This window comes from Oenanthe melanoleuca, chromosome 12, assembly GCF_029582105.1.
Source record: "Oenanthe melanoleuca isolate GR-GAL-2019-014 chromosome 12, OMel1.0, whole genome shotgun sequence".
Taxonomy (NCBI): Eukaryota; Metazoa; Chordata; class Aves; order Passeriformes; family Muscicapidae; genus Oenanthe; species Oenanthe melanoleuca.
Window position 1 is genome coordinate 15,089,813 of NC_079346.1, and position 16,012 is coordinate 15,105,824.

The window sequence follows — 16,012 nt, forward strand, 5'->3', positions numbered from 1 at the left end:
ACTTAAAATTCCAGTAGTGGATACTTTTCTCAGAATTATCTCTGCTTAAATACTTCTATTCCTTAAGGATTAGTATTTCACAACCTTTGCTCCACTTACTGAAAAAAAAAAAAAAAAGATAAATTGCTAAAACCACACTGAAGTATTTGAGATGCTGCCAAGGTACAACTCTACTTGCCAGACTTCACTTCTGGAAAGAGGAAAAGAAGCAGTAGTCACAATTATAAGGTTGTAGTTAAGCAAGAAGACATAGAACAAAAGAGCTCAAGAACGAGCTGCTGGGATTGAAGGCAGAGGATAAAGATATAAATTTTGTTTCCCCCTAAAAGTCAAGCTTTGTTTGAGCTCAGCAAGTGTTGATGGAATTTGTCATGGAATGGATTATAGAACAGTCCAGGTGATTCTGTGATGATTTTAATGAGCACTGGCCACAGCAGCTACATGAGAAGGTGGGTCCTGGTAAAACAAGCAGAAGATGCAAGAAGTTCAGATGGCCAGTGCTGCCAGGGAAAAAAAAATAGCACTTTAACAATCAAAAATAATGAATTTCATGAGAAGGAATAGTTACTGCCAGAGGGCCATGCACAGCAGAGGAAAAAGTGCTATCTAGTGGGACAATCTTATTCAAACTTTTATTCTCAGCAACCACACCTATGGAAAAGGTTCCCAAAGCTAACTGGTATCACTACCACAGCTATTCAAAAAACCTTCCAAGGCTTAGTATCTCAAAACCACACTGCAATACAATTCTATTCAGACATCTAATTGACCTCATTTCCTTCAAACAGCACAGACAAAAGTCCCCTGCACTTTTAACCATTTCACATTCTAAACAGAGGATTTTGGAAGGAAGAAAACACAAAAAAATTGATGGCTGAAACGATTCAACCATCAACCTGGGCTATTTACCTCCACCTTCTATTCTTGAACTCTCCAGTTTGCTTAATGTTACATGAAAAGATGGCATTTATCTTTTCTCTGGTTTACATAACCTCATAATTTGAACCATCTGTCTCAGAGAACAAGAACTCCTGCTAAATTAAGCACACACCAATTTTAAGACATTAAGAGCCAAAGGGTAGCAGATGTTAGGGCTACTTGATACTGATCCCACCAACCAGAAGAATTAGGGAAAATGTCCTCTATTCCCTCAGCCATGCAGTGAGGTGTTTTACATCGATTTCAACTCCAGTAAAACTGCATCACTGAAGACACAAACAGCAAGGCTCTGTGGTTTTCTGAGAGAATCTCAGCCACCCTTTCTAACAAAGACAAATAATACCCAGCAGCCAAGGACAGGACCTCATATGGCAACTTTATGTTGCATATTTTTGTAAAATCAGGCAGCAATGCTCTACCCATTTCTCATTAAGCACAAATGTGTGTGTTTTCTGATGTGTTGCTCACAGTAGCCCACGGAATTCTTCCTACAGCTGAGCCAAACCCCACCTACAGCAAAATTAGTATTTGGGATACATTCAACCAAGTATGAGCCAGATGTGGATAATATCTTGTTTGTTGTCCAATACTGGATTTCTGCTTGTCGAAGTTCACACAGTGAAGTGCTCAAACTCAATGACATTTTTACATAACACATCTCATAAATTTAAGTTACATGTGTATCTAACATACAAGCATTTTGTCACCTTGGATGGAGTCTAAACTACTTGGATTGTTACTCCATTTCAGCCTAATGGAAAAAACTGAACTCTGAACTAGCTGATACTGGGTTAAACAATGTGAAAACAGTCAAAATTAAGTGATAATTTAAATCCTGTAAACTCTCATACTTAAACAATGTAATATATACCAAATAATGTCTCCACTAAATAAAGCACATTATACAAGTTCCTAAAAACTTAAGAAAACACCCACACAAAAAGCTTTGCCCTAGAATCAGAAGGCAATTTAAATATAGGCCAGAACTTTTCATCTTGACTTCTTAGAGCTACTAGGAAATACATCTCTGAAAGCCAGCCAAAACTCCATACTTTAGTATGATCTCATATGTTTAATGTCTTTTAAATTATTAACTAGGCATAAAGCTGCTACTACTGCACTGGACATGGAATCCCAGCACATTAAATGTGCTCTGCTCTTCTGCAGAGAGAGAGAAAAAGGGCAGAACCTTCCTTCTCAGAATTTGTTCAGAACCTTGAAAGGACTTAGGTGCTGTTTAGTGGGCTCACAAGATAGCACAGGAGCCTGGCCAGGGACTTGGCACAGCCAGTCTGAGCCATTTCCTGCCCAAAACACATACACAAATCTTTAAGAGGGTGATAACAAGTGGCAACTGGCTGCCTCAGTCCTTGGGCTCTTACTATTTAGACAAAGAACTGCAAGTCATTCCACAAGCACAAAGTAGAGAACTGCAAGTAGCACAAAGTTCATAGAGAAAAAAAAAGATCGAGAAATCAGGAAGTTTAACCCAGAAGTGCCGACTGCTCCACTGCTTGTAACAACATTCCTTTTCACCCACAAGGAAAAAGGAAAAGGAAAAAAAGAAACAAAAAAGGACAGTGTTTAATGATAAGGGAAAAAGGTTCCTTTAGGCACATGGCCAAGGGACAGTCAACAAAATTTGCTTAATTAACACTTAAACAGCAACGTGCCTGTGTATGTTATTGCTTAAAAATACTAAGCAGGAGTATTAATTAATTAAGTAATCAAACTTGGCAACAAAGTTACTGGAAATCAGGTTTATAAACCACCGAAGGCTGTGCCCTGTCCTTCTGATGTAAACAAAATAAACCCATCACCTTTTGTAGGCACTCCAATCCAATTTAAGTAGCGTGTCAGCTTCTTGGAGATGTAGGTTTTTCCTCTTGCTGGGAGACCCACCATGACAATCAGAGTAGGGCAGTTGGTCATACATACTGGAACAGAAACACAGGAAACCAGGAATTACCGGGCATTCCCACAAAGCAAAGGCTGCTGCTGCAGTGGAAAACCCCTCTCACTTGGGTTCTAGCACGGAACAGTGAACCTGACCACCTTTCTTATGCTGAATTTTGGAAGGGCGAGTCAGTGCCAGTGCAATGATGGACAGGTGAAGTGTAAACAGGCAGAAAAAAAAGAAATCTGTCTATTTGCACACAGAAACTATATTAAAAAAAAAAGGAACCTGATGTATCATGCCCCTGTGTGCATGCACTGCAGTGCTTACACTATAAGAGAACATGAAGGTGTACAGCTTTTAAAACTATTTTAGGACAAGACTTACACACTGCTCAATCTTTTCTTGATTTTGAGCAAAATAAGCACGACAGATGTAGCTTAATACATCAGAGTAAGACATGCTACTCATTACAGATTATTTCTCCTTTAAGTATAATTAACACTAAAATCTCTCTTGAGCACAGCTCATTTTGGCTGTTACTAAGAATAAGACACTAGTATTCTACACAATTAACTACAATAATCTGATATAGATATATGTCCACACTCTTAATCAAAGCCAGAGCATTTAATTTTTAAAAAACTCAACAGTGCAGGAAGCTGAAGGAATTGTATGCATAATCTCAAAAACCTGAGGCATTTCTTTTCAAATCACAAGTTTTTGAACATTGTAATGGCACAAAATTCAGGATACCTTGCATTAATCTATCATAGGTACAAGAAACTGCCTAAAAAGAAAGAAGATATTAAAGTCATGCAGATGCCACCAGCTCCCTCCAGCCTTTGTTTTTAAGGGAATTAATTTCTATACAATCCACATGTGTATCAATTTCCTCAATGCCTTGACAGAGGAGACGTCAATTCACTCCAAAAGACCAAATCTCAGTGATTAGCTGTAAGGCATAACTGAACTGTTGTTCAAAGGACTGTGATTGCTCAAGATTCCCAAACTTTGGATTCCCAAAGTCCCATGTACAAATCTGGTGCAGATAGTTCACATGACAGATTTAAAAAAAAAAGAACAAGCAGATGTGCTGTTTTAAAATGCACACTGAAAGACACAAAACAAAAAAAATTTAAAATACACCACTTTTCATGAGGGAGAGGAGGTAAAATGGTACCCAACCTCAAATCCATGAAACAGTCAATTACTCCCTGTAATGAAAGCTGCAGGGAACTAAACACAAAGCAAAACAGATCCCATCCAAACATGACCAAGTCTCTGAAGGACACTGATAAAAGCCCTCAGAGTAAATTCCTCTGTGCAGAAGCCTACAAACAAGAAAGGTAATAATTTCTTTTCCTCTTTGTCATAAGTTCAGGCTGTGAACTCCCTCTCCAAGAGGGTGAAGAAAGTCTCTAGGGAAGCAACAGAGTCTGTGGAGTGCCAAGAACACAGTGTTTATTAAGCCTAACAGCCTTGCTCCCAGCTTTAAGGACAGTACAATAAAATACTGAGATGAGAGAACCCCCTGGGCCCCCAGAAATCTTAAGAGAAGACATTTTTCTCCAAAGCCTGTTCACCTGAAACACCTAGCTCAAGTTTTGAACAATTTTTCAATACAAGCAGTGAAGTAAGAGCTATAAAAACAAACCAGAATCTGTACAAAAAGGCTCTGTACACAGCCCCAATTCCTTCTGCTCTGCAAGAAACTGTGCTGTAAGAGGCTTTTCTACCCATTCCAAGCAGAATTTAACAACTTTTTATTCTTGGAGCACCTCCCTTTTTTTCTCCTTTTTCCACTGATGGGGTCAGCCATACAAATTTCCCTTCTCACAGAACATTTCTCCTTTGGTAATTCAATGACAAACCTGTACTGGAGTAAAACTAAAGGCTGGGAAGCTTCCATGGAGAGACCTGAAAACCATTTAAATGGCTGCTTCACAGATTATACCAAAGCCAAATTTCTAAATGCAGTCCTACTGCCTGCATGGGTTTATAATAGGTTTTCTAACCAAGCAGCAAACTAGATCAACACAACTACAACACACACAAGGGACATTCAGTGTGCCAGTCTGCCACCACCTGCATTTTTACATATATTTCCTCAAAGAAAGTACAAAACTAGCAAAGCTGCCTTTATTAGAGCCCCATGTGTCCAATTTAACAGGCACATCTCCCCTGTTATTCCAGTCACTCTGGTGGGTAACCACAGAGCAGAAACCAAGAGAAATATCCCAATCAAAGGAGTGGCAACCCTACTCTCACTAGGTGCCAGGCTGACCAAGAGTGCTTTTAATTTACAAAGATGCCCTGTCTTTGTAAAGAGGAACATCACTGAAGCCAATGATCCCAAAAACTCTGCTTCTACAAAATGCCACAGCCCTGTAAACAACACTACACAGGACATGGTACTACAGGACACGTCACCCCTCAGTGCCTGTCTTTAACAAGAGAGTGGCAGTTCATAGTCTAAAATTCAGGGCACTAAAAAAATGTTTGGTGTTCTGGATTAACAGCCACCAGTACCTGCAGCCTCATACCACCTGCACAGGTGGCACTTAGTGACAAACACACCTGTGCACTGGCAAGTAGAAGCCAAAGGCACCTGTGCTGGCCAAAACAGCCCATTCACAGCTAAATGGCAGGACTAAAAATAAAAGCACACACAGCAACTATTTCACTTCTTCTGTACCTCAGTGTAGCATTCTCAACACACAGAGACTCAGCACAGCAGACTTTATTTCCTCCCTTATGATCCTGTGTAATTAACAAGGCTTAATTTTGTTCACTAGCTGAATAAAAACATTAAGACCTGAACAAAATGCAAAAGTTCTGAGGATGTATCAAATACCCCCCAAAAATTAATTATCTTTCACTTTATCTAAACCACAGCTTTCTCAACAGAATATTGCCAATACTCATTGCAAGCAGGCAAGAATAGTCACTCCCACAAAGGTATTTTCAACATCAGTGTCTCAGGGCTTACATTTTCCCTTGAAGAAATAGAAGTAAGTTTGACATGAGGAAGTAGGCTGATAAAAATAGCCAAACATACCACAAGTTACATATATGTAATTCCTGTTTTCCCAGTGTTAAAGTGTTCAATCCCCCTTTTCACAGCACCTCACCATCATTCAATTTATATTAAAAAAAAATTCCCAGTGTGAGTTATAGGTGTGTGAGTTAGAGCCAAGGCAGACTCCTAAGGGCAGATTTCTCTCCACTCCTTACCCATTGAATTGTCCAATTTATCTCCAGAAATATCTCTACACAGTCTAGTGTCTAGAAAATAAACTCATTTTTCACTAATGCCTTGCATATGTAACTCCTGAGAATTTCTGACAGCCCCAACCTGTGGATGTGCCATCAACACTAATTTTGTAAGAGGAACATAAGCACTCAGAACAGTAAAACAAAACTTATAGGTTGTACACCATCATTTGCTAAAGATGCTCTAAGGCTTCAGTTAGAGTTTTCTTTAAAACAGATTATTGTAATATAAGCATTTAAGAGTGCATGTTTATAAACAGCATTGGCCAAGAGAGGGAACATGGAGAAAACACACCCAAAATCAGTGAGGGAAAAAGGCCAAGTGATGAAATGCTGCAACTGAAGCAAAGTCATTATCCCAGTTTAATATTTCTTAAATATTAGAACAACACAGCAAGTTGCAGCTCAAGAGTAAAATTATGACTGCCTACCCTTCTAAGGTTTAAGACAACAGTCAAGGAAAAAGAAATTGCATGCTTATTTCTTGCCTCTTAGACTCTATTGTGAAATAATGCAAATGCAAAAGAAGGTTGTGAAACCAAACCAGGACATGGAACAATCTAGATCAGCTGTGCTGCAATTCATCAGCTCTCAAAACTCTCTTGGATCTTGTGAAATCAGAGTCAAGAGTTGGTATTTTCCAGATTCACTTACTACCAAACAAATTATCAGCTGTCCTTTCCTTTGACCCAGAATTAGATTTTGTTTTTTCCTTGTATGTGTTAAGAACAGATGTTTTTTGTATCAAGCTGTTACTGTTGGAGATCTGAAGTTTACAAAATGTTCTTGCAGTTTCTACGGCCTTCAGTTCAAGGCCTGTTCTCCAAAAATCCTGCACTATTTAGAGGCTACACAGAAATATCTCTGACTTTAAGCCAACACAACCAAGTAAGGTTAGCCCTACGTGTTTTACCCATCACTTATCTGAGTTAACCATTGCTAATCCATCATATCCCTTTGAACAGTGATGACAACCAGTCTCCCTTCTTTGCATCCCAAGAGGATGAGTTCCCCATCCTGCTGTTCTTCCTGAAAAGCATCTGCTCCTAGACCTGAAGAAGTCCATTATCTACTAATTTGCCTCTCCTCTTCTTGTCCAAACCACCAGTTTTTAACATCACCTTGGTACAAGGGATTTAGAATCCACATTTGCTCCCTGGCCAGCCTTGTGCCACCATCTGTTCCAAGCCACTCTGTCATTCACTTCCTCAGGGTCACCTTTGGCTTCCTACAGCTTTGATGCCAACAGCAACAATCCCATCACACATCCTGCTCCTCAGGCACCATCCTCACCTCATTCATTCTCCTATTTTCAGTTCCTAGGATTAGAAGCATAAATACACACAAGCAGCATGTGCTCAAAGGGTAGAGTTCTTTAGAGCAGAGATAAAACTTTTTTTTTTTTATGTACATTTTTACTGTTGTATCAACAGCAAATGACAATTATTAGAATGACCAAATTCCAGCAGCTCTAGGGAAACAAAGCATTTATCTGTAGTGGGGGGAAAATGTTTAACCACAGGAAGTTCACTATTTATCTCTCACTATAAACATCCTCTGCTGGCCTCCCCAAACAACTTTCACTGGGGCCTACTTGTCTATTTGTTTTTTATGTCCATGTTTTCCAGCCCACTGCTTCATTCAGAGGTTAAAGCAATGCGAACATCCAATGCCAAGAACAGCTTTAATTCAACCTATTCACAGACAAAACCTTTCACAAGTGACCACAAAAGGCAAGCCACAGCTATTAATAACAATATAATAACAATAACATCCTTCAGGTGTGACTTTGGAAGGTCACACCAGAACAGTTACCTCAGGTGCACCTGTGCCACCAGCTGTAAAAGCTGCCTGCTCAGTAAGCTGTAAACGGATACAACTCCTCCTTGGAGACCTTGTACTGCACAGACTGAAAGAACTGGCTCTTCAGAGCCCTCTGACAGCTAAACCCTGGCACAGCTCAACAGATTTCTTCTTCCCAAGACAACTGTAGCTGGTACAACTTTTAGAAAATCACACTGAAAACAGCTCACACAGGGAAGTTCTTCTGTAGACAAACCTGCCGAGTCCTCAACTGGAAGTGTGTATAATTCTGCTCACCCACCTTCTAGAAGGATAAAGACTAAAGGTAGTGCAGATAAAGGTCAGCAGCATGAAGCAGAAAATTAGAAAAAAAACCAAAACACCAACCACAGGAGGCTGAAAGAGTTCATCTTGTTTGGCCAAGAAACTCAGAACACAGAGTGACCAACTTCACTTTTCCCACTGCAAAGCTACACTTGAGGACAAGAAAACCACTTCCACCTTGAGCTGGTATTTTTGGAACAATAACATCTGACACAGCTACCTGAAGCAGCAAAGAACTAGAATTGCTCAGCCCAACACAGCCCCAAAATACCCATCTGGGCAGTCCTTTGAGCTGCCACAGCACAGCTACAGCACCCACAGGTCAAATATCCTCACCAGAACACAGGGCAACACAAGATACATGGAAATCTCAGGGAAAAGGAGCCTGCAACACCCTTCCATGGGAAAAATTATGAAGTGTTCTCAGTTTGCTGAAACAAGATAGATAGATTTATCAAGGAAGAGTAACTTGTGCTCCTTTGCAGGCTGTTCATAGTTCTTACGTATCACAAATGACTGCTGACTTTTTATGGGTAGGGCTGCAAAAGGATTAAAAAAAAAATAAAAAAGAAGCAATCTCTTCTTCTAGCAAAACGGTTTTTTCACTTATAAGGGGTCTTAGGCATTAAAAAAAAAAAAAAAACAAAAAAAAAAACACCAACAAAAAAAAAAAACACCAACAAAAAAAAAATCCAGGCATATGAAATATTTTTCAATTTCTAGTCAAACGAAGGTAAATAATTCTGCCAAGAAGACAATGCAAAGACAATCATCAAATTACATGCAATTTTTTTCTCGGGTTTGGAGAATTTTTTTTGTAAAACAATATCTGTGTCAGAGCTATAAGAGATATTACTCTGTTTGGAAAAGAGATGCCACATTAAGGCTAAAATGAAGCAGTCTTTTTAGCATGTTTATAAAGCATTTATACACATTTTCTGATCCTCTTCCTATTTCAGCAATCACCTCAACCTACCATGGTTCAGATGCTGCAGTAATTCAGTTCCCACAGAAAAACACTCCTGTCTGCTTGCCCAGCACACAACAAGAGAATTAGGGGTGGTTTGGGTTTTGTGTTTGGTTTTTTTGGTTTGTTTTTTGGGGTTTCTTGGGGGGTGGTTGCTTGTTGGTTTTGGGTTTGGTTTTTTTTTTTTGGGGGGGGGGGTTGGTTTTCTTTTTTAGCAGGGACTGGACTAAAGCAAGAGCGGAGAGAGGCAACAAGGCTGCAGCCCATGGACTCCTGCCACACCGGCAGAGCCTCAGCTCTGTCAGCACAGCCTCTTTGCATGACAAATACAAACAATTCTACACGACAAAGCCCCTTTTGTCTGCAAAACTGCCGTGTACCGGACCTCAGTTACTTAAGTAAAGGAGGAAAAGGAAAGGAAGAGGGGGAAAAAACAACCTGTGATGCGAAGTTCGTTAATGAACTACGGTTTACAAACGCATCAGCCAAAGGCTCCGGAGGCTGATGACTTGGTTGGCTGCACCTCAAGATATGGGAAGTCATTAACTCATAGAACAGATGGGCTGATACAGCATTGGCCTTAAAGGAAAAAAAATACAAAAAACAACCCAAACCCACAAAGGAACACAACAACCAAAACAAGAACACTGTGACATTTTTAGGCCTCTCTCCGAGACGAATACACTGAATATAAACCCTCCCCGACACCAGCACGCCTAATAAATAAAAAACCCAAACAAGCCCGCAAAACACAACAAAAGCAACGAGCGAGCACACCCGCTGCAGCTCCGCTTCCCTGCCTTCCCGCGGGCACGGGGCCGGCAGCTCGGGGCTCGCCGTGCCCGCGGAGCAGCCGCAGCCCGGCCGTGCCCGGGCTCCCTCGCCCCCCGCCCCGCTCACCGCCGCGCTGCGCGCTGTGCCCCGCGGGCAGCCCGTTATCGTACGGCTCCCACGTCTTCTGCAGAGGGTTCTGCGTGAGCTCCCGCGCCGCCGGAGCCGGAGCCGCCGCCATCCTCGGCCGCTCCCGGCTCCCACCGCAGCGCCGCGCCGGCGGGCGGGGCGCGCCGGGGCCGCCCCCGGGGCAGGGCCGGCCCCCGGGGGGAGCGCAGCCCGGGCACGGGGAAGGGTCCCGGGGCGGTCAGCCCCCGGCACACGGAAGGGTCCTGGGGCGATCAGCCCCCGGCACAGGGAAGGGTCCCGAGGCCCCCCCGGCACGGGGAAGGGTCCTGGGGCGATCAGCCCCCGGCACAGGGAAGGGTCCCGAGGCCCCCCCGGCACAGGGAAGGTCCCGGCCCGCCGCGCTCCCCGCGGGACACTCAGGCCGCGCAAGGCTCCTGCTGCCAGCAGTGACTCCGCTCCGCGCTGCTCTGGCTGCAGGGACACCACGCTGCTCTGAAAAGCCTTTTTTTTTTTTTTTTTACATACGGAACGCCCAGGGAGCGTGCTGTCTGTTTTAAGTCATGCATTGAGTGATATATTTTTTCCAATTAAACTCTGTTTTGGCCTGAAGGCTAAATTAATAGCAATGCAGGGAAACATAAACAAACCATAAACCATAGGTTTTCTATATCCTATTTGGCTCCCAAAAGAAACGCTGTTAACAGATGGCCCTGGGAAGCTGCAGTGGGAGCAATGGTTTAACTGAACACGACACCCAGCTGTCACCTTTCCACATCATCTTTATCAGCTTTACAGCTTGGGGAAACCCAATTCATTAACTGGCCTGAGCAAAGCCCTGAAAAACCTCAGTATTTCACATATATACACCTCTCTATATATTTTACAGAACATAAAGGCAACACAATGAAAATACAGCAGTGAAGTGCAATACACGCTTCCATTATTATGGCACTGGCCTAAACACAAGTGAAGGCCAGTACATTCCTTTTTAATACTAACCAGGCTCTGGTCACCTGAGGATTATTTTTAGTTTTTCTGTTCTATTACGAGCTAAAATGTTTCCAAACAACAAAAAAATCAGTTCTCAGAGGCATTTGTCAAGACACCTCTGGGAGAGTGAATACTGTTTTTCCAGAACCATGTTTGTTTGACCAGCTTTTCCCTCTGCTCCAACTTATTTCCTTCTCTCCAAGGCTGATTAGAGTTTTCCACTGTCGGTGCCCTACACTATATTTTTACCCAAGATTTTCTTCCTGATTTTGTTTTGGGTCAATAGCTGATGTGGGGAGGGGCAGAGGGGCTACAGGAGAGTCAGAAAACAAGGAGCAAAGAGAGGGAGGTTTTGAAAGCTTAAAAGCTTCTTGGTTTCTTCTGTCAAGTGTGTGTTTACTTCCAACAGTTGCCCAAAGAGGTGTGAGCAGGAACAGTTCAATCTCTGTCCCAGTTTAGCCCAGAAGTCTGTCTCCTGTGCACACACAGAATGTTCAACACACAGATGAGGGACTCCAGGGTAGAGTCCAGCACCAGTGTCCCCACCTCGCCCTCCTGTGATCACAGCAAGGCCAACACCAAGATCCAGCTTTCCTAACAATGCCTCCAGTAAAGCCAGCAGAGTCAACAACAGATGTAATATTAACAGAAACAAGAGATTAATAGGAATGCCAATTTATAAACCACACTTCTCAGGTTTTACACACATTAGGTAGAAAACATTTGTACTTCTTTTCTGCAAATCCACACCCTGCATGAGAACTGGAAGTCTGGTTACACACCTGCCTTGAGCCAAGAACACTGACCTGAAGCTGTTCATACAAGAACAGCATTTTTCAGAAGTCTGTGAGGTGAATGACCACATTTCTAAGTCTCCTCCTCAAAGAGCCAGGCACAGAGACAGCCAATCAATTCTCTTCTGCTCAGGCAGATTGAAACCAGCGGCACCTGCACAAAACTTCAGTTAAGGGTTTGTCCAGGTGTCTGTAATAACAGAGGTGTTCAGATACACCTGCTAGCCTTTGTTTTTTTTGAGGCAAAGAGTTCAGCTTGGCTGATGACAAGCTTATGTGATTATGTTGTATTCGTGTTAGTTGTTTTGTGGTTTGTTTTTAAACCTCAGTGCAGTAATGAGCTATTTGATCAAGGACACAGAGAAAGCAAATACAGAAATCTCGTGCTACTCCCAAGGTCTCATTTCAAAACATGGTTTACAAGGGCACTACATTCACTTCCTGGGAAATGACAGGAGTGTTGCTCATTAGATTTCCAAGAAATGACAGAGATCACCTTCTGCACAATCTCACTGTCATCAGCTGCCATCTTAATGCAAAGGCTGGAGGAGCAGAGCTGATGCCTGTGGGTGAAGAGCTTTGTTTGCTACAGGGAAACCACGAACAAGCCTTTACTCCAGGGAAGACTTTTACACAAAGCACCTGCTCTCAGGGCCGTGGTGAGCAGAGAGCTTACCTGCTCTCTCCAGAGGAAAAACATCAGGGGCAAGGGCAGCCTTGGGAAATGAGCTGCAGCATGGAAATAACGTGCTTGAGCCAAGTGACAAAGTTAACACTCACTCTAAACAACTGACTGACACGACAGGAAACTTGGGTTTAATGCCAACAGCAAACGGTAATTATTTAGAGACAGGGAGAAATAAAAGAGTGAACCAAGGATTCTGCTAGATCCTACAGAAAGCCAACTTGTATCTGTGAACACGCTGTATCATACGGCAGCCATATAACCCACGTTTCACAACACGTGCAAGTAACTTCCATGGACCTCACTTCCCTAGTAAAGATATCATTTCTTAGTCCGACAGTCCATAAAACATCCATAAACCAGGCAACATCTCTTCCTGCCGTCCTTCCACGTCTCTCTGGCAGCACACTTGGAACAGGGAAAGAAGGTTTTCCAGTCTCGCAGGCCCACGCCCTCAGCACCCCGAGCGCAGAGCTCCCCACAAACCCGCACACAGGCCCTGCGCGTGTCCGAGCGCCAGGAGGATCTGCGGCGCTGCGGCAGCTCTCGCGCATGGCCTGGGGACACTCCGGGGACACCTCGGGGAGACTCCGGGGGTGCCGGGGACATCCCGGGGGTGCCGGGGACACTCCGGGGGTACCTCGGGGACATCCCGGGGGTGCCGGGGACACCCCTCAGGCTGCCGCGCCCGCCCGCGCCGCCAGGCGGCGCCATGGCCCCTCTGCACTGCACGGGCGCCCCCTGCTGGCTGCCGCGGGCAGCGGCACCGCCCGGGGGGATAGCGGGGACACAGCGGGGGGACACAGCGGGGGGACAGCGGGGGGACACAGCGGGGACACAGCGGGGGGACACAGCGGGGGGACACACAGCGGGGGGACACACAGCGGGGGGACACACAGCGGGGGGACACAGCGGGGACAGCGGGGGGACACACAGCGGGGATAGCGGGGGGACACAGCGGGGGGACACACAGCGGGGACTGACACAGCGGGGACTGACACAGCGGGGACTGACACAGCGGGGACTGACACAGCCCCAGGGGACACGCAGCCCCAGGGGACACGCAGCCCCCGGGGACACGCAGCCCCCGGGGACACGCAGCGCTGTCCATCCCTGTGCTGAGAGCCGCTCCGAGCCGCCCGTGCCCAAACAGTTCTCCAGGAAAAATGAATTCCCTGTTAGCCTTCAGAAAGGCGTTGTCACAGCCAAGTGACACCAGGGTCGCCGTGCCAGGAGATAGCAAAGCTGCGCAGAACTAAAATACATCAGGACTTGGCTTGGAAGTATACATAGTAGAGTCAGGAGCCCTGAGTTATTTCTTAACACAAACGAAAAAAAATATATATATATTGGGAGGAGTGAGGGCACACTCAGAACTAAATATCCCCATTTCTTTCTAGATATTAAACACCAACAAATTATATTCCATCACTAATCTATTACTTCAATTTCTCTAAAGTAATTCTCCTCCCAATAAGTCGTGGGATATACTTTGCAGGCCCACATTCTTAGCTATCTACTTTGACAAAACCCACAGTCCCTGACCTCTACACAAACAGCTGGCAATAATCAGCTGGGAAAAACCTAAATCCAAACCCTCTCTATTGCAGGTCACTGTTCCAGCTCAAAGTGACAAACAGGAACTCGTTTAAATGATCCCATCTTAAGTTGGCATCTGCATTTTCTACATCTGGCAATAATGAGAGGAGGAGAGATGAGAGTTTAAGTTCTCATTCCCATCTAAGAAGGTGCAGAGACAGGGCTGTGAGGCTCCCCACTTACAAATACTCCAAAACACATCACCCCTAGCACAGCACCAGTTTTGTTTCAGCACAAACTGAGGAGACACAGAGGAACACGGACTTTGCAATGATCATTACGTATGGCTGTTATTCAAGAAACACAGACACACACCAGCACAGCCTTCAGCCACACACACATCTTACACATCCAGCTTTGACACCCATCCAAAGCTCCCCAGTTTCACACTGCTTGGCTCAGCTAACAGGCAGCCTGCTACACTGCATCACAGTATAATAAATTTGTATAAAGCAGACTGTTCCTGTTGAACTCACAACTGATTTTCACTGGAAAGAAAGTAACAAAAAAATATTTCAAATGTACCTTCAGCAGGCTGGTGGCAGTCCTTCATTGGCCAAAATCTGTGCAGCTGGAAGCATCACTCCAGGACAGCAGCTATCTAATTTATACAAGGCTGTTACAACACTGCAAGCCAATGAGAGGAGTCAGTGACCAAACACACAGCTATGCTTCACCCATTCTGTCCACAAGAAACAACAGTCCAGCATTTCAAAACTGGGTTTCAGGTGGAATGGGAGAGATTTCTCCCCACTCAGCTGATATGAGGCACATTGCTGATGGGTTTTTTTTGACACAGTATTTGTTGGGGTGCTCTTACACGGTGAAAAGAGTTGTAAATGCACCCAGTTTCTGCTATAATGACCAAAGCTACTGCAGAGCAGCTGGGACACTTGGCCTGTTGTGCCACATCCCTCCTTACACTAAGACCTTAGCAGACTGCTCTCTCCTCCAGGTAATTCCCATATTCCTGCAGTGCAGATCAAGCCTGGCAGGTTTCTCCTCCCTGTGCAAGAGAAGTCCCAAACAACGTGCCTGAAACACAGTGCCCTTCTGCTCAGTATGTTGTGACCCCTGTGAGCCAGGCACTAACCCAGCCTTGCCATGCAATTGCCAAGAGGAAACCCAGAGATGAAAGAAGCTGCACCAAAAAATGCACCTCTCTTCCTGAGCTCCTGATGATATCACAGAGTATGCCTTGGGAGCAGCCATCCTCCACAGGAGATCCCTTAGGAGCTAAAAGCTTCTCACAGAGCTTCCCACAGAGAACTAAGTTCTGTCCCATGCAGAGCTTAGCAAGCACAATGAGCAATCAGGGTTAGCACAGTGACTAGACTGACTCACACCTTCTCAGCTCAGGCTCTCGGGATATTTTGTTACATCAGCTTCTTAAATGAAGACTTCCCATCTCATCAAGGCTGCCTATGGTTCTCTCCTCAACCCAAAGTGCCATCCTCCTTTTTGTTTTCCCACAGTCTAATGTCCCAGCAAAAATGAGCAATAGCCCACTAAGTTCCCAGAAATTTCAAGCATTCCACGTGACAGGTTCAGCAGGTTCCCCAGACCATCTCCACAGCTCCTTCCACCTGGGACTTGATTCCAAACCAACTGAAATCACAAGGGCCAGGCCTCGTGATACACAGCCCTAGCACTTCCTTCGTTTCTTCTGAGCAACAGGTAAGTTTTATTAGTGGCACCATCCACTCCATATCTTATTTCCTATCACTGCCTAAAGGGAAAACGTTCCAGTTGTCTTGGAGTAGACTGATACCCCAAAGACAAGCAAAAAGCCATTAAGAATTCAGAATTAAAACAAGAATCTGCCCTCAGCAAGACAC

At 44.3% G+C, this 16,012-nt stretch overlaps 1 protein-coding gene across 7 annotated transcripts in view; it reads right to left on the reverse strand.

Moving 5' to 3' along the window:
- LOC130258497 (6-phosphofructo-2-kinase/fructose-2,6-bisphosphatase 4) overlaps window positions 1-16,012 on the reverse strand; it is a 50,289-nt gene that overhangs the window by 24,827 nt on the left and 9,450 nt on the right. For 3 of the 7 annotated variants that reach the window (XM_056501907.1, XM_056501908.1, XM_056501906.1), the window contains exon 2: window positions 2,760-2,876. In XM_056501907.1, coding sequence (XP_056357882.1) covers window positions 2,760-2,876 — 117 coding nt within the window. Of the gene's footprint in view, window positions 1-2,759; window positions 2,877-10,106; window positions 10,308-16,012 lie in introns of those variants that run through there. The other 4 variants (XM_056501903.1, XM_056501901.1, XM_056501904.1 and 1 more) reach the window with 3 other exon arrangements.